General features: G+C 32.7%; 1 protein-coding gene across 2 annotated transcripts in view; it reads right to left on the minus strand.

Moving 5' to 3' along the window:
* Positions 1–782: 782 nt before the first annotated feature.
* The window catches only part of CA5B (carbonic anhydrase 5B), a 53,914-nt gene continuing 29,978 nt past the window's right edge, over positions 783–24,718 (minus strand). For both annotated transcript variants that reach the window (XM_074192373.1, XM_074192372.1), the window contains 5 exons: positions 19,983–20,101; positions 17,974–18,069; positions 17,782–17,844; positions 8,110–8,265; positions 783–6,118 (listed from right to left, as the gene is read on the minus strand). In XM_074192373.1, the coding sequence (XP_074048474.1) occupies positions 5,939–6,118; positions 8,110–8,265; positions 17,782–17,844; positions 17,974–18,069; positions 19,983–20,101 (614 nt within the window). In that variant the 3' untranslated portion in view covers positions 783–5,938. The remainder of the gene's footprint in view (positions 6,119–8,109; positions 8,266–17,781; positions 17,845–17,973; positions 18,070–19,982; positions 20,102–24,718) is intronic.

Consider the following 24,718-nt stretch of genomic DNA (forward strand, 5'->3'; position numbering starts at 1 on the left):
CTACTGTGTCTATGACTTGGAAATTTATTTTTCAGAAAGAACTTCTGAGTTTGTTTACTAGCAAGAATGTTTAATTTTAAAAATGTAAATTGACCTTTAGTATTTTACTATGGCAATATAATTTTTACTTTCTTTACTATTAATTATATAAGTAATTCATTTTCAAAGAAGAAGCTGTAAGTAAGACCTGAGGCTAATTTCACCAGAAGTATTACACAAAAGTTAATTCAGCTATCAAATTATAATAATTATCCATAATAATATTTAATAAAAAGTTAAAACTAATTTTTTAACAATTTAAAGCAAAGGGAAAATAATTATATCATCCCTTGTAACAGAAAAGCCTACATTTTTCTACATAAATTCACTGCAATCCAATAAGATGTAGTAAATTTTTACTATGTATCATATCCAACACTTGCTTGCTAGAAATTGAAAAAGATATATAGCCCTCTAACCTTCAAGGGCTTAAAGTATTTGGAGGAAATTGAATATGCCAGCAATCTGAATATGAAATTTTATTTCTAATGTCCTTAAAATATAATCATGACTATTTAAAAACAAATTTTAGATTATTTGCCCCTAGACAATGTACATTTTATATAGTACAATTATATTTTATTAATAAGATTGACTGCTTAACCAAAAGATTTGTGAAAACAGTAACTGTCTTAACTGTTTTACTAATTTTTAAAAAGTTAACATTAAATCCTTTTTATCTTCTGAATAAACATAATGGATTCCTATTTTAATTTTGATAAAAATTTAATAATCATTATGATAAGATGCCACCAATTTTGGAAACATATCTTGAGAAATTTTCAATTTGATTAAATATAGACAATGCAAGCTGAATGTCAAAATATATTTTATAGTGTTTTAAATACAGTGAAACATCTACTTTCATATTTCAATTGATCCATAATTTGTTTATCCCTTTATTTTCATTTCATCCCATGTGCCTTTTCCATATCTTTTCATAAATCCTCGAATGGAGAATCTACTCAATGAACTAGAGATGTTTTTCTGCTCTTTTAAAATTTTCTAGAATGTAGACTGTTCCTTTGTTATATATCACTTTTGTTTGTTACAGACTAAGCAAGAGATTTATTTACTAATATTAAAACATATACCATTTGGGAAATTTTTGAACACCACTCTTTTTCAAAAGAAGACTAATGTATAATATCTAGGCATGAGAAGTATAATGAATAGCAGGTCCAAAGGTCGGAAAGGCATGGATTCAAATCTTGACTATGACACATACTCACCCTGGGATCCTGGACAAATCACTTAATTTTCCAGAGTGTTAAACTCTCAAGCTCTAAAGTAGTAGAGACGGTGCCAACATGTATTGTTAGAGAGAGATTTATATAAAATGACAGTCCAGTCCCTGTACCTATCTGGGGCCACCACCAAAACAATTGGGCGTTTTGGATCAATTTGTTTGAGGTCAATTTCAGCAAGATAAATACCATCAATTTATTTGTTTCAGTCAAAGTTGTTAAAATTGGCTATGTGGAAAAGGTTTAAATATCATAAAGTATTTCCAACAGAATGTTCCATGTGAAGCAAATAATCAAATCCACCAATGTACAAAGTAGCAAACATGAAGAAATTTTTATTTTATTTTTACATGTAGCTAGTCAAACTAGTAATGGCAGTAGTCAAAGATTGGAAATGCTCTATATACTGTATTGAAAATTGGCATAACTGTACTAGTAAAGGATGGCATTAGTACAAAGAACACCTTAGTAGATTAAATATGCCAATTTTCTATCAATGAACTTTCTAGCATAGTCTAGATACAAAAGAGTGAATAAATAGAGTGGATAAATACTCACTGATTGGTTAATCAAAACCAACAACTGCTGTCATTGGTTAATCAAAACCAATAAAAGCTATTTCTACAGCAGATTTTTTTTGAGCTTGACAAAGTGATAAACTGTGTCTATTATTTATAAGACTTTAATTTTTAAGATATTTTCAGTTACTGCATAAATACACCATTAGACTGAGAATAGACATGTCAGCAATTAAACAATTCTTCACTATAACATAGACAAATTTAACCAGTGAACACTTTTTTATTTTATCATTAGAAGAATGTGGGAGAGTAAAGCATTTCTTCTCTTCAGCTTAGCAAATTCAGGGCACTCACCATTTCTGTTTGGCTTGATAGACATGCATTGTGTATACATACATACATATGTATATATTTAAAGATATACATAGGTATAGCAAAATTGGACACTTACAGAAAGCCCTTACCCTTCAACGTATTATTATGAATCAAGAATATTCATCACCTTGAAACAAGATTTTATATTATATCCAGAAAAATGGCAAAGAGACTAAAGAAAAACAGATACAAAAGTAAACTATGAATTTTGAATTGATTCAAACATCCATGTCTTTGACCCACAGTCTTATTTCCAAGGTCTGTTACCCAAAGGAATCAAGGGAAAGAAGGGCCCCACGTACACAAAATATAGCAGCTCTTTTTGTGGCTGCTATCTAGCAATTAGGGAATGTTCAGAGTACAAGAATATAATTGAATGTTGTTGTGTTATAAGAAATGAATGTGAAGAAATAAATATAAGAAGCCTTATATGAACTGTAACAAATGGTAGTAAGCAGAGCCAGTGTGTAGTTAGAAAAACATAAAAACATTTATCCAAAATGAGAAGTTAATATAACTGTTACCTGAAGAAGAGATGAAAAAACACATAACCTTTCTTTGCAAAAATGAAGAACTATAAATACAAAATATTACAGTCAGTTCCACTCTAGTGTATTAATTTCTGCTGAATGTCCCCCCCTCCCATTTCTCTTCATCTTTTTTCAAAAAATGGATCACTGGCAAAGAAATTGAGAGGGATACATTTAGAAATGAAGGTATCAGTAAAATCAATAAAAAATTAAAGTGTGAAAAAGAATATTCTCCGTCAGGATGGGGGAAAGACTGATTCTTATATTTTGGGTCTTTTACCAATATGTAATGTCTACTATACTTAGCTTTGCACTTGGATTTTTGTGAGGGTCTTTTCATTTGTCTGAAGTAGAGTATTTGATGCTATATGATACACTGCATGTAAAGGTGCATTAAAAGTTACATAAAATGAACAGTAAAAATGCTTTTTTGTATCTTTGAAACATTAATATTTTGCTTCTGTCAAAAAGGTTAATAATACCTAGGATGGTAATACCCCAAGTAAGGCAACTTAATATAGGAACAAATATCCTCAGTTATCTCTGTAGAAAATTAGCATATTAATTAAATATCATCTCTCTAGTTCTAAAATTAAAGGTAAATTTTCAAGTTTGGATACCTACCCAAAAACTATTAATAAGCAACTTTTTTTTTGGTACGGCAGTTAAGGTTACAGTGACTTGCCCAAAGTCAAACATCTGGGTAATTATTAAGTGTCTGAAGTAGGATTTGAATTCAGGTCCTCCTGACTCCAGGGCCGGTGCTCTATCCACTGTGTCACCTAGCTGTCCCACAAGCAACTTTTAAGAAATAGGCAACAGAATGGCAAAATAAAGATATGTTAAGGATCTATGTTCTAACCATATATGCAACAAAACAACTTGTAGATACTGTATATATTTATAAGATTTTAGATTACTCACCTGTCATAAATATCAACAAATTATAAAAGTATGAAATGTAAAAAGTAATTGTTAAAGAAGGCCAAAAAATACTACATTATTTTAACTTGTTAATATTTCTGCTACCTTTGCATTATCAAAGTTGCTGAAAAATAAAGAAAATATTATCTAAAGTATATTCCTAGGGGCGGCTAGGTGGCTCAGTGGATAAAGCACCGGCCCTGGAGTCAGGAGTACCTGGGTTCAAATCTGGTCTCAGACACTTAATAATTACCTAGCTGTGTGGTCTTGGGCAAGCCACTTAACCCTATTGCCTTGCAAAAACCTAAAAAAAATAAAAAAAAAAGACGAGAGGAGTCGCCACATTCATCTGAGACCAGAATAAAAGAGGTGTTTGTGAAAGAAGATGTAGCTTGATATAGCATGAAGAAAAGGGAGCACTTAGTGAATGATTTCAATTTTTTTCAGTGAAATAAAAGTCAATATCCTCAACTGAGAAGGAAAAAGGATTAAGAAGAAGGTATAGGGTGGCTAGGTGGAGCAGTGGATGGAGCACCAACCCTGGAGTCAGGAGTACCTGAGTTCAAATTTGGCCTCAGACACTTAATAATTAGCTAGCTGTGTGACCTTGGGCAAGCCAAAAAACAACCTAGTAAAGAATTGAAGAGTAAAAGGAATAGAAGTCATGAAGAGGATGAAGAATGACCATGAGAAATAATGAGAAAACGGAATAAGATGGAGGAATTTTAGAATTCATGAAAATGGAAGTGCTTATCTTGTTAATGATGACAAAATCAAACGAAAGACACTCTATGAGTAATTGAGTAGGAGTAGGCCATAGGAAATAAGTAGCCTAAAAAACTGGGAAATTAAAGAACATCAATATATCTATTGAAGTCCCCTTGCATGAGGGCAAGTGTTGGGGTGTAAAACCTGTATATGAAAGCAGTTTTATATACTATGAATTATATATTTGTTTTTTTCCAAAAATGACCTACAAGGAAATTATATTAAAATTGGAAGTAAGAAAATAATTCTTCAGTTGTATTGCCTAAATCTGAAATTTGACTGAATATTTTGTTTCCATAAACGAGAGGAGGGGAATTTTTTTTCTGCCAGAGGCCATTTGGATCATTTGAGGACTATATGTGATCAAACATTTAATTAATTCACCCCTAAAAAACGAGATTTATTGAATTTTGAGTCAGTCCCCTCCTACAGTTGCCTTGGCAATGCCAGACCAATACAGCCTATGGCCCGGAGATATCCTATCCCACCATAAATCACTATTATACTCTGTAATTATGTCATTTACTGTAACTAGTAAGGAAAGCAAAACATTTTGTGAAACTTGAGTCATAATGTAAACATATAGGTTATAAGAAAAATGATATTGTTATAGGCAAAATATCTTGAGGTAAGATGTCAGCATCAGACTCCTAGTGTAAAACAGTAAAATTATTTTGATTTTTCATCAAGAAAAAGGTAGAATTTAAATCAGGAAAAAAAGAGAAAAGTAAAAGACATTCTCAATAAAGATTTTGGCAATCCATCCATAAATAACTGAAGTGGAAAAAAATAAAAAATCACCATTAACTATTTCTAAACTAGCAATTCAATTTGAATTTGTTATTTTGAGTGCACTGCAGGGTGAAACACTACATACTAAATCAGTTAATTATAACCAAGTTTAAAATGCTTTCCACCTTTCATCTTGAAATTCATTATATAATTGAGAAAGATTGTGATTTGTTCAGACCTTCACTGATGCAAAATGTATATATTACATCAATTTTCCAATCTATTTCTTTTGCTCTGTGGAAATATATCCTAATATATATTAATAAGAATAGTATGATTTATAAAATTCTGATTAAAATTGTAATCTTTTCCTTTTTATAAATATCAGTATGAAAAAATTAACTTGTCTATAACACACATATTTTTCCATTTTTTTCTATGAAATTTGATCTTTCACAATCACAAAAAACTTTTATAATGTTTTTAAAGTTAATTATATAACTTTTACATGCTTTGTTAAGAACTTACTTTATGAGGATAAATATATTCAAATAAAGTTTTAAAATCTCTAAAAAAGTTTAGCAAAGTTACAGGCAAGATATCTATAGAAGACACTTTCATATTCTATGACCTTAATGATCCATGTTATAACCTTCCCTAACAGTTTACAACTAATAATCTTTTAAAAATAATACACATTGAGATATATGCTCTAAAAAGAAAAATCCAAATCCTTTCAAAATTATGGCAAAAGCTCAGAAGTGGATTATATACTGAAATATGATATTATCTTGCTATATCTTTACGGAGCAATGTGGTGTGTTTGTTGTTTGCCTCTTTTCTGCAAATTCAATATATGATCATGATGAAAGGAAGAACGTACTGTTCGATTCATCAGGGGCTGAAGTGGACGAAAGTTGTCAACCATCCTCTTTTCCTTCTCCCCAGCTGAAGTAAAAAGTAGCATCCGAAATGCCTCAAGCTGAGAATGAGAGACAGTCAATAAAAATATTTTCAGAAGGAAAAAAGAATTGCTTAAGAAGTGTTCATATTTGGCAAATCAGAAATTGCATACAGAGCAAAACACAAATCTAGCAGTAATTAGACATGTTTTAGCCAATTAAAACAGAACACACAGAAAGATTACTAACAATGTTAATAATTAATGACTAATAGTAACCTGTCATCATTGCCAGAAAAACTAATGTAGTTACACTCATTTCTTTTCTTTTTTGTTTAGCACATCTTGCAGTAAAATAATACCATACAAAAATTCATATGCAAGCAAGCATCCCAATAGACTGGTTGCCTATCCTCTGAAAAGACACTGTTAAGCAACCCTACATAGTAATCAATGGCTTCAAAGGCACTAGAAAGAAAAAAAAATACCCTTGAAAGATTGTGTACTTAACCAAAACAGGCTGGTGATACAGTTTGGTATAAAGCAATCAAGAAAAAGTATCTCTGATAAAAGTCTTCATTCTGATCAACCACTTGTCTTGAGGGGCATAACCACAAACAAGCCCTGAAACTGATCTAAAAAGCAAAACAATTCTCATAATTTTCAGTTAAAGATATTTTTAGATAAGAAATTTTCAATCAGTGTTACCTTCAAATATAAAGCCTAGTATATGTTGAGATCAGATTTATGGTCCATCTATCTTGGCATTTTATCTCCAAAAGATACAACCAAGAGATATTTGTAGAATTAGCGTCATAGACATCAATCTCAGAGGTTGAGAAATGTATCCAAACATTCCTACCTCTTCTTTTTTCTTTCCATGTAAAAACATTATTCTACATTAGTCATATTATAAAAAACCCAAAAATAAAGCAAGAAAATTATTCTTCGATTTGTACTCAGAGTTCATCAGTTGTCTCTCTAAAGATGGATAGCATTTTTTTTTCATCATGAATTTTTTGGAATTGTCTTGGATCACTATATTCATCAGAGTTGCCAAGTCTTTCACAGTTGATTATCATTACATCATTGCTCTTATACCCTTGTTACAGACTTATCTTGTGGACTGCTGAGTTGTCTTAGCTGGATGGATATTTTTTTTTTATTTTTTTGTTGACTCTGTCACTCCAAAATTTGATTAGAAGTGTTAGAACATTGGGAGAGTTCAGATGGGTCCCATGTTGAACTCTCCTACCATCTCTTCTTAATGTTACAATGTAGATCTATTAACCATTTATTTATCTCAACTTTTTACATTCCTATTTATATTTTCAATCAACTTCATGACAACAATGAGCCTCAGCTTTTATGATACTCTTTCTACCCAAAATGTCTCCTTAGAAGCCTGATCACTATCATTACAAGGTCTGAGTCCATGCTATATTGCTAAAAGTATCAAGGAGTACTGCCATATCCTGTCTTCCTATAAGTTCAAAGGATGCCTCTGCATCACACATTTTCTTCCATACTATACCCTGCAAAGCTCCAGTATTTAAGCTTCCCCAAAGAGTTACGACATTAGAGTTCTTGATCCTAAGATACAGACCTTTCCCTGTCTCTCAGGTAGCTAGCTAGCTGGCCCACTGAATAGAGCTCTGATGTCAGGCAAACCTGAGTCAAATACAGCCTTAGACACATACTGTGTGACCCTGAGCAAGTCACTTTACTTCTGCTTGTATAAGTTAACTCAGAAACATGGGGAATTAAAAACAGCAATTACCTCATGAAGGTTGTAGGAATCAAAAGTTTAGAACAATGACTAGCACATAACTGGCACTATTTCCTTTCCCCCAGTAAAATTCACATCTTTATATCTCCATGAATTAAAAAATACTAGACTCTCACATGATTTCTGGCTAGCTTTTTTAAAAAATAAAAGTGAACAAAACTTAGAATAACATATTTTAAACACCATTTCTAAATCATAACTAATAATGTTAAAATGATGCTATATTTCACTTTCTTTTATCCTGGTGACTGAATTTTTTTTAAATGAAGTGTAAAAAAATTACCTGACTATGATCAACTTCAATAGGCTGCTTTTTTATGATCCAAGTGACAGATTCTGAAAGTGGTGGAGTGGTCAAAGATCCTGAATAGGTCCAAAAATCTGGGCAGGTTGGCATAAGACAGGCAGGATCAAATGTTCCAAATTCAACAAGTGAATCCTAAACAAAATATTTGTATACTTAAAATTTTACTACTAAAATTCAGGAAAATTTTCACTTTCACTAATGCAGTAATCCTTCACTTCACAATCAGGAAAACAACTTCAAGCACTCAAATACTATGGAGGATATTTATAGGAGGAGCTTCAATTTTTCAATGAATAAAGCAAAAGTACAGGTTTTAAATCAGATGATCTTGAGTTTTTAAAGTTTTATGGATCTTTTTGTTGTTTATAATGACTTCTCAATTGATTCCCTGCCTCTATTTATTATTGTGGTTCCATTGTTTCAGTCATGTCTGACCCATCATAACCTTATTTGGAGTTTTCTTGCCAAAGATACTGGAATGGTTTGCCATTTCCTTCTCCAGCTCATTTTACAGATGAAAAAATTGAGGTAAACAGGGTGAAAATGCTTTGTCTGGATCAGAGTGCTAGTAAGAGGTTAAGGCCAGATTTCAACTCAGGTCTTCCTGACTCTAGGCTCCACCTTCTATTTATACACAGTGGATAGAACACTGGGCCCTGGAACCAAGGGAATTCAAGTTCAAATCTGGTCTCAGAAACTTGATACTAGCTGTGTGATTTTGGGCAAGTCACTTAACATCCAGGATAATCTCCAATCATCCTAATCCATATCAGGCTCCTCCAGATGGCTCTGGAGGAGAAAGTGAGGCTGCTGACTCAGCACAGGAACACTCCCACACACACACACACAAATTCAATTGACTTGCTTTTCATGGTATCACCTCTTTGACGTCATGGTCTTCTTTGAAAATGAAGGAAAAACAACAATATCTACTGTGTGGCCTAGCTGCTCTTCCCCTACAGAATCAAGTCCTAATTTTCCCCCTGAAATTTAGTTCTACATTGCTACCCACTTACTGGACATCACAATCTGGGGGTCCAATAGATATTTCAAACTCAATATGTTTAAAAGAGGGTTTATACTCCCCCTAACTTTCACCATTTATGTCAATGGTATCGCTATTCCAAATTTACAACTTAGAAGTTATACTTGACTCTTCATTTTCCCTCCCACTCTGTCTGCCACCTCCCACCTCCCACCAACTCACATTCAATTATTTGCCAAGTCTTATTGACATACTTTCATGATATCTCACATCCGTTTCCTTTTCTCCTAATTCAAGTCCTCATCACCTCTTAATAAATATTTTTTTTATTTAAAAGCCATTTATTTAGATGCGTCTGTGTTAGAATTGCATCTCAACTATCTTTCTCTAGATGAATGATTAAGAAAAACTTTTTTTCTATTACATCAGTGACTAAGAAAAAACTTCAGTAAAACAATTATCAATTAAAGGAACTTCTCAAGAAAAGAGACTGTTTCCTTTCTGTCTTTGATTATCCAGAACATGTACTTTGTACATAATATGTGCTTTAAAATGTTTGAAGAATTTAGCAGGTTTTTAAAATCATATTAATAGTATTATTTCATTCAAAATTATATTTAGATCACTCTTTGCAGATAATATGATTGTATACAATTAAAAAGCTAAATGAAACAATGAATAATTCAGCAAAGTTGAAGGATATAAAATAGATCTATATAAATCATCACTCTCTCTCTCTCTCTCTCTCTATATATATATATATATATATATATATATATATATTACCAATAAAGATCAGCAGGATGAGATATAAAGAAAAATTTCATTGAAAATAACTGCACACAATATAAAATACTTAGGATTATTCCTGCAAAAATAAACCAGGAATTATAGGAACAAAATCACAAAACACTTTTTACACAAATAAAGTCAGATTTAAACAACTGAAGAAATATTATTGTCTAGGGGCAGGCAGAGTCACTATAATAAAAATAATAATTCTACCTAAATTAATTTACTTATTTGACCCATAGTATTCAAATTTCCAAAAATTATTTTATAAAATTAGAAAAAAATAATAAAATTCATCTGGAAAAAATATTAAAGGAATCAGTAAAAAAATATGAAAGTGGTCTAGGACTATCCAATCTCAAACTGTATTAAAAGTTGATCATCATCAAAACAATCTAGTACTAACTGAGATATAGAGTGGTGAATCAATGGAATTGATTAGGTGTACAATATACTGTAGTAAATGGTCTTATTTATTTAGTTTTTGGATAAACTCAAAGATCTAATTTTTGGGACAATAACTCATTATGTTACAAAAATTGCTGGAAACACTAGAAAGAAGTTTGGCAGACCATAATGTATACCAACATGATGTCAAATATGATTTAGACATAAAGGGTAATAGCATTCACAAATTAGGAAAGCATGGAATAGTTTACATATCGAATCTATGGATAAGGGAAGAATTTAGGCCCAAACAGTAGATAGAAAACATTATGAGATATAAAATAAGTAATTTTTTAAAAGTTTTATACAAACAAGGCCAATGCAACTAAGATTAGAAGGAAAACAAGAAACTTGAAAAGAAGTTTTACAAGTTTTTCTGATAAAGACCTCTTCTCTCAAATATATAGAGAACTTAGCCCAATTTATAAAAATACAAATCAAACCCAAGTGATAATGGACAAAGGATTTTAAGGAAAGTTTTTAAAAGAAGAAATCAAACCTATCTTTAGTCAAATGAAAAAATACTCTAAATCTATTGATTAGAGAAATGCAACTTTAAATAACTCTGAGATACCAACCTTCCTCTATCAGATTGATGACTATGACACAAAAGGAAAATGAAAAATTTTGGAGGAGATGTGGAAAATTGGAACCCTAATTACTGTTGGTGGAACTGTGAACTGATTCAGTCATTCTGGAGAGTAATTTGGAACTATGCCCAAAGGACTACTATAAAACTACTACAAAGCAATACTACAACTGGGTTTACATATCAAAGAGATCAAAGCAAAAAGGAAAGGACCCAAATGGACAAAATTATTTATAGCAACTCTTTGGTGGTGGCAAAAAATTGGACTTTGAGGGATACTGATCAACTAGAGAATGGCTGAACAGATTGCGGTATAATATTGTGATGCAAAACTATAGTGCCATAAAGAAATGTTGATTAGGATGGTTTCAGAAAAACTGAGAAAACTTATATGGATTAATGCAAAGTGAAGTAAACTGAGCCAGGAGGATATTTTAACAATAACAGTAATATTGTATGATGATCAACTGAAAATGATTTAGTTATTCTAATCAAGACAATGATCTAAGAAAATTCTAAAGGACTTAAACTTAATGATTAAAAAAAAGTTCTCCTCCAGAATAAAAATGGATGGAGTTTGAATAAAGATCAATGCATACTTTTTTAAACTTTATTTGTACTTATTATTCTTGGGGTTTTTGGTCTATGTTTTATTTTGCAGCATGGCTAATATGGAAAATATACATACATATATTTATACATATATATGTATATATACCTATATATTTAGTAGACACTATTGTATTCAGAGGAGTCATATGCTTCATATACACTGAAGAAGCTATAAAATTTAGATAAAATTTGATTCCTACTTTCAAGGAGCTTATGGTCTGGAAGAAAGTTGATACACAAAGATAAGTATAATACAGTATTAAATTAAAAGAACATTAGATAATTGTAAAACAAAGAATTATACCATAATATAATAATAATAATAATAATAATAATAATAATAAAGTATCCTAAAACTCTTAATGCAGTTTTAAGCTTTAATAATATGAGATGTATTTTTAGAACTTGACTAATGTAAAAATATGTTTTGCCTGACTTCAAATGTATATTGGGTATTATATTTCTTGCCTTCTCAGTTGATGGGGGAGGGGTGAAGGAAAAGGAGAAATATTAGAATTGAAAATCAAAATAAAATTAAATTTAAAAAAGCAGTAGTGCAAATGCTATAAAATTACAAAAAATGTAAAAGGTTAATTTTTAACAATTTAAAATACTGATATGTTTATAATTCAAATTCAATATAATAACCATCTCATGATTCTATATGTATGTATATATATTATCATATACATAAACATGGATATACACAAACATATGTATTTAGGTGATTTTCAAACTTTGTAAAAACTTTCATTGGGTTCTACTCAGGGGATTAAAAGGATTGCATTTGTATTCTTATCTTTAAGATCATTCAAATGGTTTGGATACATGATAGTTTTGACACAGTCACACAAGAAAAAGTCAAAGTGGATAAGCAAAAGAACTTCTATCAATCTACTAGACTAAGAAAGTGCCATTCAGAAAATGTTGCACATGCAATGCATGAGAAGGTGTTAAAATAAAAGTTTTACATTTATTATTTAAAATTCACAAAATAATTATAAAAAAATTCATAAAATTAAATTTTCAAATTTTGTTTTCTGTAAGTCTATATAATCTATGCTTATGAAGTTATTAAAACATAAATGTGCTAGGACTTTTGAGTTACCTTGTATTAATGAATTGTGTTTATATCTTGTTAATAATATTAATGGCTCACATTTACATATAACTACTGTGTATCAAGCCCTATTAAGCACCCTAAAATTATTATTTCATATGATCCTTACAACAACTCTGGGAGATTGGAGTTATTGTCCCTATTTTAGATATGATGAAAATGAAGCAAACAGGGATTAAACAACTTGCCTAAAGTCACATAGCCAATTTGTGTCTGAGGGCAGACTTAAACTCTAATCTAATAAACATTAAAAAGAGTTAAAAAGTTAAAAAGAAAGTACTTTGTGATTATATTTCTTTTTTATGATTACATTTCTTCTGAGTTTAATAGTTTCTATAGAAGTCTATAAAAGAGGATATGAGCTCTTCTATTTTAATGTTATTTTGTTAAATTACATGCAAAAATAGTTTTCAACATTCACATTTTTGTAAGCTGAGTTCCATATTTTTCTACTTCCTCCCTTTCCTCCCCTCTCCCCATAATAGTAAGTAATCTGATATAGGTTATATATGTATAATACCATTTAATATATTTCCATAGTGTGCTGGAGTCATAGGACCTGTTTCAAATTCCAGACTGGCTATTTATCTCCCAATGGGGTAGGACAAATAACTAACCTTAGGGTCTGATTTTTTTCCAACTGTAAAATAGGAGGGTTAGATTAAATGATCTCTGAGGTCCCTTCTAGTTTGTACTCTCTGATCCTCCTTTTTTGGAATAATCATTTTTTTTCATAATTAGGATTTTTTAAAAATACTGGTATTTTCTTTGTTCATTTGCCTATTTAAAAAATTTTGTTTTTCTTTATGAAAACAGTAAAGGTCCTAGGTATTAAAAAGAACCAATCCTTAGTCCTAATCATGGTTTCTGGGAACAAAAAGTTTTTAAACAGCATGAAGAAAGTAAAATGGGATTTCAACTGTATCTAAAAATTGTATCTAAAAATGACAAGCAACAAATATCCTTATTTATAGTTTCCTTTAAACCTAAGTTAATTAACAATATTATTTTAAGAACAACTTTGAGTGATCAATTCATTTTGACTATAATAAATACCCCAAATAAAAGGACATTTAAAGGACATATGAAGGAAGATGTTATCTATATCCAGAGAAAGAACTGAGAAATAGAAACATGTACAGAATAATTTTACACACACACACACACACACACACACACACACACACACACGTCTAATGGTAACTAAGGGGGGAAAAGCTTAAAAAACCAGAAAATTTTATAGCAAGGATATTTATATTTATTAACATGCTATAACACTGATAAGAGTTGTAGTGAACCTTTATGTGCCATCTGCTCAATTCTCAAAGCATCAGGATCAAATGGATTTAAAAGCTTGACTTTGAGCTACTCATAATAAAAGTGCTAACAAAGTGTAATCAGGGTGTGATATCATTGAATGTTGACTAGCTTTCAGCCAAGAGACTAGATGACTCCAGAACACAAAGAGTAGGATTTAGCAATCAAAGGAAAGGCTGCCAACCTAAGAAAAGTCCAGTAGAAAACAAGCCAGGGAGAAAGGAAAAGAAAGAAAAGTCAACAAGCATTAAATGGCTACTATGTAGCAGCTATGTATATTAAGCTCTAAGAATACAACAAAAGGCAAAAGACATTTTCTCTTCTAAAGAAACTCGGTTTAATGGATGAGGTAACATACAAGCAACTATGTACAAACAAGATATAGACAGAATAAACTGGAGATGGTCTTAGAGCAGGTTTGTCCAACCCACTGCCTGTAATGCTCATTTATGTGCATTATTATATTTTATTATTAAAGTCATTGGCAATATAGGTTACATTGTTGACATAAATAAATTACATTCTACTTGCAACTCTTAACAAGTTTTTGTTGAGCAATGCAACCCAGAAGGACAAAACGATTTCACACCCATATCTTAGAGGAAAGGCACTAAGGTAGAAGAGATTAAGAAAGGCTGCTTTGTGGAAGGTGGGACTTTAATAGGGATCTGATGAAGTCAGGGAAGATAGGAGGTGGAACTGAGGAGGGAGAGCATCCTCAGGCATGGGGAAATGTCAATGATAATGCCTGGAACTGAAAGATTATTTTGTTTGAGGAATAGCAAGGAAGCCAATAACATTGGATTCCAAAGGACAAAGACAAGAGTAAAATGTAGGGAGTCTGGAAAGGAAACAAGAGGTCAGGTAATGAAAGATTTTAAAAGACAAACAGGATTTTATATTTGATCCTAGAGACAATGGGGAGTTAATGGAGGTGACTGTATGGGAGGCTGACGTGGGAAATATGGTCACACTTGAACTTTAAGAGGACCAATTTGACAAAACTGCACACTTTAACTGACTGTCAGCCGCTGAGAAGAGTTAGCAATCAGCACCTAGGATGGGGAAAGCACATTATGTCCTCAGACAGAAAGTGACAGAAACAGTCACTGAAATTCTCCTTCACTGAATCTGGATTTGTGGGGCATAAAATTCATTTGGGAGTTTTCTCCATGTTTCTTACGTTGTTTTTAAAATGAGATTTATATACACTTAAAGGTTCCAGAGTACTTTATATACAATTACTGGAAATATGCAAAGGTAAGTGACTTGCCTGAAGATACAGAGCTAGTTTGTAATTGTGGAGATAGGATTTAAATTTGGGTTCTCCTGACTCCATGTGCAGCATCATAGCCATTTTCCTATGCTGTTTCTCATGCACTGTGGTCTTAATGCTTAGATCAGGTTTGAGTTGTCAAATATAGACAGAATTTTAGGGACCCTTCCTGGCATAGGAGATAGGTAATACCATATTTAGAATATAGGTCTTGGAGTCTGGAAGGTTTGAATTCATTTCTGGCCTCTAATACTAGCTATGTTTTTGTTTTCTGAGAAGAAAATAGAAACAGATGGGGTAATTGGTCCACTGGGTTCCTTTGTTGTCATCCAGATTTGCAACAACCCAAAACAGAATCACCCATCTGGAGCAAGGAAATTTTAAAACTTCTCTATTAACACATTTCTTCGACATTATGAGGTAGGAGAATGTAAAGATCTATACAACTTTAAAGCAGGAGAAAATTCACAAATTAATCTTTTATTAACCTCTGGAAGTCTATCAACTTTGAAAAAACTTAATATCTGTCTTATAAAAAATTTCATTATTCTCTGGGTACATGATATTTAATAAGTATATACTTTTCATATTTATTGTAAAACAACTTTATTCAATTATTTAAATGTAAACTTATTTATTTATTTTATCATTCAACAATAAGTATCACTGAAGAATCCTGTCATAATTCATCATACCATGGTTTATATTTTCATATTTTACATCTCTTGTATTTAAATGTATACTATGAAAGGATAGTTGTTTGTTAGTTAACAGGAGATATACATACATACATACATACATACATACATGCCTATACACACACACATAAACACATATATTTCCAAACATATACCAAGAGTCTTTGGTTTTAAAAATGTAGTAAGAACAAAGATGATACAAATACCTAAGCTAGAGATAGAAAAGATGAATTTTGTTTCTGTGCGTATTGTGTACACACATGTGTATTTTTAATAGGATCTAGCTTAGAAGGAAAAGAGATCTACATATCAATTAACCAAGTGAATCACTTCAACTCAGATTGACATTTGAGAAGAATACAGGAAGGCAGCCAAAATGATTCTGGATGAAAAAGAAATTCTACTGTGAAGGTCACAGGAGAGAGAAATAGCAAGACATAGGTAAATCAGAACAACAGGAATAAAGCTGGACCCAGCTAATCCCAAGAATGCCTGCTTGATTTAAACATTAGAAGATCATATTCGCATTCATATTCATTCCTTCTAACAAAGTAGTTATGATTATATTGTAAAAGATAGGGAGCAGATAGTTGCTCAGGTGTTAACAGGAGAGTTATATCTATCTTCCCAAACAAGTTCCAACAGTTTTAGGGTTTTAAAAATGCAATAAAAACACAGACAATACAACTGTCTAAGCTAGAGGGAAAAAAGATGGTAGGAAAGTATGTTGCTGTCATGACTATTTACTATGAAGTTAGGATAGTTCTCCTATTCAAAAGGGAGAAAGGAGAGAACTGTTTTCATGAGGTCAAAATTACATTAGAGAATTAACAAAATGTCATCAAGTGATGGCAGCAGACAGGCAGAAGATAGAACTATAAGTCATTCAACTTCTGTGTTGCTATTCTTTCTAAGCTGAAGACAAATTATAAACCCAATGATTGGGGAATGGTTGAACAAACTAAGTAATAAAATATTACTGAGCTATACGGGATTGCAAATGTGAAGGTTTCAGAGAACTATGGCATGATAATAAGATGCAAAAATCAGTCTACTTGTATGTCCTATGAGACCTAGTAGAAGCTAGGTAATGCAATGCATAGAGTGATAGGGCTGGAATCAGAAAGACTCATCTTAGACACTTACTAGCTCTGTGACTTTGAGCAAGTCACTCAACTCTTTTTGCCTCAGTTTTCTCATCTATAGAAATGGACTGGAGAAGAAAATAGCAAAGCACTCCAGTGTCTTTGCCAAGAAAAATCCCAAATGGGGTCATGAGGAGTCAGGTACAACTGAAACAAATGAACAACAAACAACAACATTCTTTGCAAAAATTAAAGAAATTAATATTCCTTTTCAGAATATGACTACATAATACTCTATTAGGCAGCTTGCCTTGACTTTGTTTTTATGGAAACCTATTGCTATGTGTATTGGAGAAGGAAATGGCAAATTATTCCAGTATCTTTGCCAAGAAAATCCCATGGACTCATCCATGGGAACATGAAGAGGCAGACATGTCTGAACAACTGAACAATATCAACAACTACTTACGAATGAGTTGTTGAGAAGTAGCGTGTCCTAATGCATTAAGAAAAAAGTTACACATTACACATAGAAACAGCACACATAGAAAAGGCCAATTAAAGCAAAGTTTTCATTACTTCCTTAAATATTATGAAATTATATTTAGTTTTTCAAAGGCAATCTTCATCACAGAACCTGAAAATATTTATTTTTAAATAAAACTATACACACTGTGACAACACAAAAATATTTAACATTTAAATACACTTAATTTTAAAATATTACCTTATGTTTGATTCCTGGCAAAGCTTCCACTAATTTCTGTAGTTCTTTATGATGTACACCTAGCTAAAGAATGATAAATTTAAAAAAATTAGAACTATGGCAAAAAACAAATCTAAACCATCCAGTAAAAAACTTTGAAAAATAATTATATTCAATAGTTGAACAAGTAATTCCAGAGGAGTAAGGCTTTACCTTCAAAAATACTCCTATCACAGCCAATCCATTTTCCTCCATTGCAGCATCTTCAAAACTATTATATTTGACTGCATTCCAGTGTACTAAATGTAGCTGAAATATCATTGAAGAGGGGGTTTAGGACGTGAAAACTGGGTGAAAATAAGCCAGAGAAACATAATGTACTGATCTTATTTTATTTCATTTTTTTAAGATACCCTAAAAAAAAGAACTTAATCTTCCTAATGCACAGGCCTAAAAATGTCATCTCCTATTCAAAAACCTCATGACCTGAAGGCCAAAATGAAAATCGCTCAGCATAGTCTTTTAAATGAGAATCTTTCTACTCAATCAACAAATATTTGTTAGGCATTTTAAAGTTAGGCTCTACCAAAAGACTTATATTTTAATTTCAGCTTGTGTGTCTACTTGACTCCATGAGTGACCTCAGACATCTGAAATTGATATGGGTCTCAGATTCCTCATATAAAAAAACAAGGAGCTTGTAGTAAATTGCATGATCTCAAAGATCCTCGCTTTATGATTTGTAGGAGACTGCTGTGGCAGTATGAAAGTAGTGTATATATGAAGATATGGGTGTAGATGAGTATTTTATATATATAACAATGTATGGATATATGTCTATAGATAAATAGCTATATATAAATATACCTATAGATTTATATCATGCATATGCATATACATGCATGTTTATATTCAAATATATACCTTGATATGTATGTGTATATATAACTTCATAGATATGTCATAGATCTATATAAAACTATATAAATCAACAGATATATCACTTTATTCATATATATATATTATATATAAAACTATAAATCTATAGACATATGGTTTCATATGGGTATTTGTATATCTACATATGATATGCTACATCATATAAATATGTATTATACAAAATACATGTGAACACACATGCATATATAAGAAAATATGCATCTATACATATACATACTATACATGCAGGCACATACATATTTATAATTTGCAAATGTTCATTGTACACATATACATATAAAATGTTTACATGTGAATTATATTGGATGTATACATATGCATAAATATACAATATATAAAATATGTGAAAACATGTGCATATATGTGTATATATTGATATATATTCATATACACACATGCATATACATGTAGTTGTACAGCTGTTCCATTCCCCTTTTCTCCAAGTTAAGAAATGCTGTGAATCCAATATGACCAGGGTTAAGGAAGGGGCTGAATAAAGCACTGAAAAAAATAGTAACTTCCCTTTGCAAAGATCTTTTTTAAAAAATCCCTTGTTCTGGTACTATGAGGCATTAAACAAGTAATTTCATGTCCAAATGTATCAACAAAATATTTTAAAATAGAATTATTGCATATAGAAAAGGCCTACTGTGGCAAAAATCTTGGCTATTTTATTAACATAAACATTACAAAATTATATTTTGGTCTTCCATGGATGGCAATCTTCATTAGAGAACCTGAAAACATTTATTTTTTTTTATAATAATTACTTAATTATAACTACAGGCAGCTAGATGGTTGCAGTGGATAGTGTGCTGGACCTGGAGTCAGGAAGATTGGATTCTTCCTGGATTCATATCTGGCCTTACATAGTTAACAGCTGTGTGACCCTGGGTAAGTAACTCAACCCTATTGTCTCAGTTTCCTTATCTGTAAAATGAGCTGGAAAAGGAAAGGGGAAACCGTTTCTGTATCTTTGTCAAGAAAACCCCAAATGAGATCATGAAGACTGAAAATGACTCAACATCAGCAACAACAATAAATTATAACTATACACTGTGACCAACATTAAAATACTTAATATTTTCTTAGCTTTAATTTTTACATTTCTAAGATTCAGGTTATTTAATACAGACCATATAGAAGTTAGTTCACAGCATCTCCTACTCATCAGTTGATTATCAAGTTTAAACTATTGAGAATTAAGAAGATCATAATTGTCTGTAATTTGTTTTAAAGGATCATTGTAATAAGGTACGTACCTCAGCTGGATAACATTTACTGTCAATAGTATGTTCTGAACCCCAGTCATTTATTGCTCCCCAGTGAAAATGGAACTGCTTTAATCGATAATTGTTTTCCAGAGGTCCTCCCCTAATGACTGAAATAACATAGAAATAATTCATAAACTTTGTTATTCATTCAGGGAAATGCAGCAGATAAATGTCAACATAAGTCCATTTAATAGAAAAGCCTTTAAATTCAGCAAATATTATTAAGCATCTACTCTATGCAAGACAATGCCCTACTTTGGGAATTCAAAGACAAAAACAGGTCCTACCTTCAAGGAACTTAAATACAGGGAAGTTTAATATAGGGTCAAGAGTGAAAGAGGCAAAGAAAAAGATCAAAAACCTTGGGGAATATCTTCACAAATATCTGGGGGAAGAGAGATGATAAGAGGAGAGGAATCAAGGAAAGCTTCACAGCAAAGGTTATTAGGGCACTGAAGAGAGACAGCTAGAGCACAAAGGAGAGAATGGAGATTGTTTTATGATCCATTTCAAGCAGATAATCTAGTTTGCCTGGAGCTAAAGTACATGAAAAGGCATAATGTGGGATGCAGCTGGAGAGGTAAGCTGAAGCCAAATTATAGAGAGCTTTAAATACCAAGCTAAAATGTTTTATATTTTATTCTAGAGAAAATAGGGAACCTTTAAAGACTTGAGTAGGGAAATGACATGGCTAGATCTCTGGCTTAGGCAGATTATTTTTTGCATCTGTGTGAAGGAAGAGGTTGGAATCAGAAAGACCAAATAAGAAGCTATTATTATAGTCCAGAAGAAAAAAAGATAAGTAACTAAACTCAGAAGGTATATGACAATGGTGAGAAGGTGATGAATGGAAGAGGTAGTATAGTAGTACTACAGTAGTATAGTATAGTAGTAGGCCTTGGCAACTGACCAGATATGGAGGTAGGGGAGATAAGTCTAGGATGATAGTGCCCAGAAGGAGGGTGATACCCGAAAAGATCAAGAAGATTGCAAAAGGGGTAAGATTTGGGAAGATGAGTTTGGTTTGGGATATGCCACATTTTAGGAATCCAGGTAGAGACATACAGGAGGAAGTTGGGAGATAAATTGAGAGGCACGAGACATGTTATGATTTATACAAGTATGGTTCCCAAGCAAACTAGAATATTCTATCAGGTTGAATGAGGAGTGAAGAAAATAATTGTATTGTTGCTGTTAATCTTTCATTTTTTACAGAAGACCAGTGACATGGATGAGTAATGTCGCAACTTGTGTATGCACTGGATTTCAGGAAGGCAGAATTGCACAGATTTGTCAGCCTCACTCTCTCTTCCAAAGTCTTCAAAGTCCATTGGTAAGATAAAAGTTAGGACTCAGGATGACTTGTGACAACTGGGAATGTAGTGGATGACCCTAGTTTTTCCCCATGCCTTGCCAAGCTCTAAGTGTTTACTTTGGCCACCTTCATGGTTGGTAGAATAAGTTATTCTCATCTTCCCATTCCACAGGGCTTGGAGGAAGCATTCCTCTAACCCACAATGGGTTTGAAACCTGTTAGTTACCCTCTAACTGATTTTAGTTGGAAAAGGGAGAATAATTTTAGTAAGCAAAGAAAATCTTAGTATTGTGGAACATTTTGAACTCATAGTATTCCTGAACAGATTGAAAATGATAGGAAAACAGGAGATGAAGAGACATTTGGACTAGGAGGGAAGGTTCCTAATCTTCTAGTTGAGCTGTCAGTTGGGGCTGGGGTCAGGGAGGGTAAAGTAGAGCATATCTATGAATCTGCAATTGCAACTAATATTGAAGTCAATCAACAAGCATTTATTTAGTGCCTATAATGGGCCAAGCACTGTACTAATTGTTGAAGAAAAAAGGAAAAGCAAAACATAAAACAAAAACAAAATTCAGTCTCTGCTCTAAAAGAGTTCACAGCCTAATTGAAGAGACAGCAAACAAGATACATACAGGATAAAACCAGAGACAGTTTTAAGGAGGACAAGGACAGTCTTCTTGAAAAAGGATTTTCCTGGAGCTCTGAAGGAAGCCAAGAAGCCATGAAGGAGAAATGAAGAGAGTTTTCAGGCAAACTTTGTGTGAAGAACAAGCAAGGAGGCCAATGTCACTTGGTATATGGTATAGAGTCAGATATAATGAAAAGTCAGGTTCAGGGGAAGTTATGAAGGACTTTAAATTCCAAACAGTGAATTATATATTTGGTTTTGGAGGTAATAGAGTCATTGATGTTGATTGAATAGAAGGTGACCTGATCAGACTTGCTCTTTAGATAGATCAATTTGACAGCTGAATGGAGGATGGCCTGGTATAGGGAAGAGACTTGCAATAGGGAGACCATAAAAGTATTGCAGTAGTTCAGGTGTGATGTTATGAAGGCCTGCATCAGAATGGTGGCTGTATCCAAAGAAAGAAATATGTTTATGAAATATATTACAAGGGTAGAAATGATAGGATTTGGCAACTGATTGGATATGAGAGGTAAGTTGGAGGAGTTAGGATGACATATGCTGCAGTAACTTGAAGCATGGTACCCATGAGAGTAATAGGAATTGAAAAGGGGAAAGTTTAGGAGCAAAGAAAATGAGTTCAATTTTAGACATGTTGAGTTTAAGATGTTTATGAGACATCCAGTTTGTGATGTCCAAAAGACAAACGAAAACATGAGATTGAAGTTTAGGAAGAGATTTGGGCTGGACAAATAGTTCTGAGGATCATCTGCATAGAAAGGATATTTGAATACATGGAAGTTGAGAGAACCAAGCTAAATAGTCCAGAGGGAGAAAAAGGCCAGGACAGAGCTTTGCAGGGGTCTTCATTGGTTAATGGTTAAGACCTAGACAAAGATCCAGCAAATGAAATTGAGGAGTGAACAGATAAGATAAGTACCTGAAGATTTATCAAGAAGAGAATGTTGTGCAATGTTACAAGCTGGGAAGAGATCAAGGAATATAAGGAGTAAGAAAAGGTCATTTGTTTTGTCAATTAATTTGGAGCGAGTAATTTTAGTTGAGTCATGAGGTCAGAAGTCAGACTGTAAAGAGTTAAGAGAAGAGGTGTGGAAGTAGAAGTATTTTTTATAGATTGTCTTCTCAAGGAGTCAATCTACAAAAAAGGAGGTGAGATATGAAACAACATTAATGGGGGATGGATGGAACAAACAAGGTTTTGTTTTATTCTACTTTATCTTTTTTTTGGAATGAGGTATACATAGATATGTTTGCAGGCTGCAAGGAAGCAGCCAGAAGACAAGGAGAGACTGAAGATAAGTGACAGTGGAGATGACAGAGAGAACAATTAACTGGAGTAGATGGAATGAAATAAGATTACTTACTTATATAGAGGTCTTGATAGGAAAGGCCACCTCATTACATGAGAAACAGGAGTTAGGGTGAGATAGTATTGGAAAGCATTTGAGTGATGTGATAAGGAAGAGAGTATCAGCAAATGGTCTCAATTGTCTGTAGTGAAATATGGGGCAAGACTCAATTTAGATGGTAAGGAAGGGAGAGGTGAGAAGAAGTAAAAAGATTTGGAAAAGTCGTTCTGGTGAGTGGGTTAGTGAGTCAATTAGGTAGATATAAAAGGATTGTCTTTCCCAGTTGAGATTTATAGTGGCCTGAGGTAGCCTAGTTTGAGGATTTTTATCCAGTTTTATTCAGCAACATTTAAATAGACACAAAGAGAAGATGGTGGGAGTATTAAAAAGCCAAAACTTAGAAGGAGAAGAACCTCAACAGGATAAAGGACAAGGGACTCAAGACAAAAAGATTTCGTAGAGCTGAATTCTACAGGGGAAATATGAGGAAGGGAGGAGAATATCTAGTGCAGGGGTCTTGACTAGAAAGAGAACTGAGAGTTAGAGGTCACATTGAGGATGAAAACAGGGTTAGGAGTTATAAATCAGAGGGAGAGTTAGAATTACAACAGATTATAAGATAATGGAATTTCAGAGTTCATGAAAATAGAACACTTTAGGCGATGGCAAAATCAAGGATAGAACTATATGTGTGACTGAGATAGGGTGGAGGGTAGGTCATGGGAAATGAATAAGTGGAGGAATTGGGAAGTCAGAGTGCTTTTAGGAGTGTTAAGATGCATAGTATAAGGGCAGGCATTGAGAAAGCTACATACAAAGCCTATGAGTCAGGCAATGAACTCATTGAAGAAGGAATAATAGTGTCCTGGAAGTCAGTGGACTACAGACCTTAGAATCTTGACTGGGTGATAAATATGGATTTAATGCATTTCAGAGGAAAAGAAGTTAGCTAAATGATGATGGCAAAGGGAGAGCCTGAAAGTAACAATGGGGGAGCAAGAAATTACATGTCCCTAGTTTTGTTTTAGTTTGGCTGGGGGAAGGATAGAGGTGAAAATGTAGAAAGATCTAGAAAAAGTGGCATGAGAACCTGTGACATCCTGAGGAAGTCAGATCCCAGCGAGTACAAAAAGACAAGATGTTTAAGATGAAGGCACAATGGAAGAGGTGTGTAGTTTTAGAAAAGGATCTGAGGTGGAGGGTTGGGCTGAGCATGAGGGAGTAGTCAAGAGTGGATAGAGAACAGGATTTGAACAATGTCTACCAAGGATTCAGAATTTACTGGGATGGGAAGTATATGACAGTGTGGGTGTATACTAATCACTAAGGAATGAATACAAGTGCTGAATTGTCCTTTGGGATCTGTGAAAATACTTTTTAAAATTTTCTATTAAACTGAATTGTGGAA

The sequence above is a fragment of the Macrotis lagotis genome, chromosome 6 (genome assembly GCF_037893015.1).
Source record: "Macrotis lagotis isolate mMagLag1 chromosome 6, bilby.v1.9.chrom.fasta, whole genome shotgun sequence".
Taxonomy (NCBI): domain Eukaryota; kingdom Metazoa; phylum Chordata; class Mammalia; order Peramelemorphia; family Peramelidae; genus Macrotis; species Macrotis lagotis.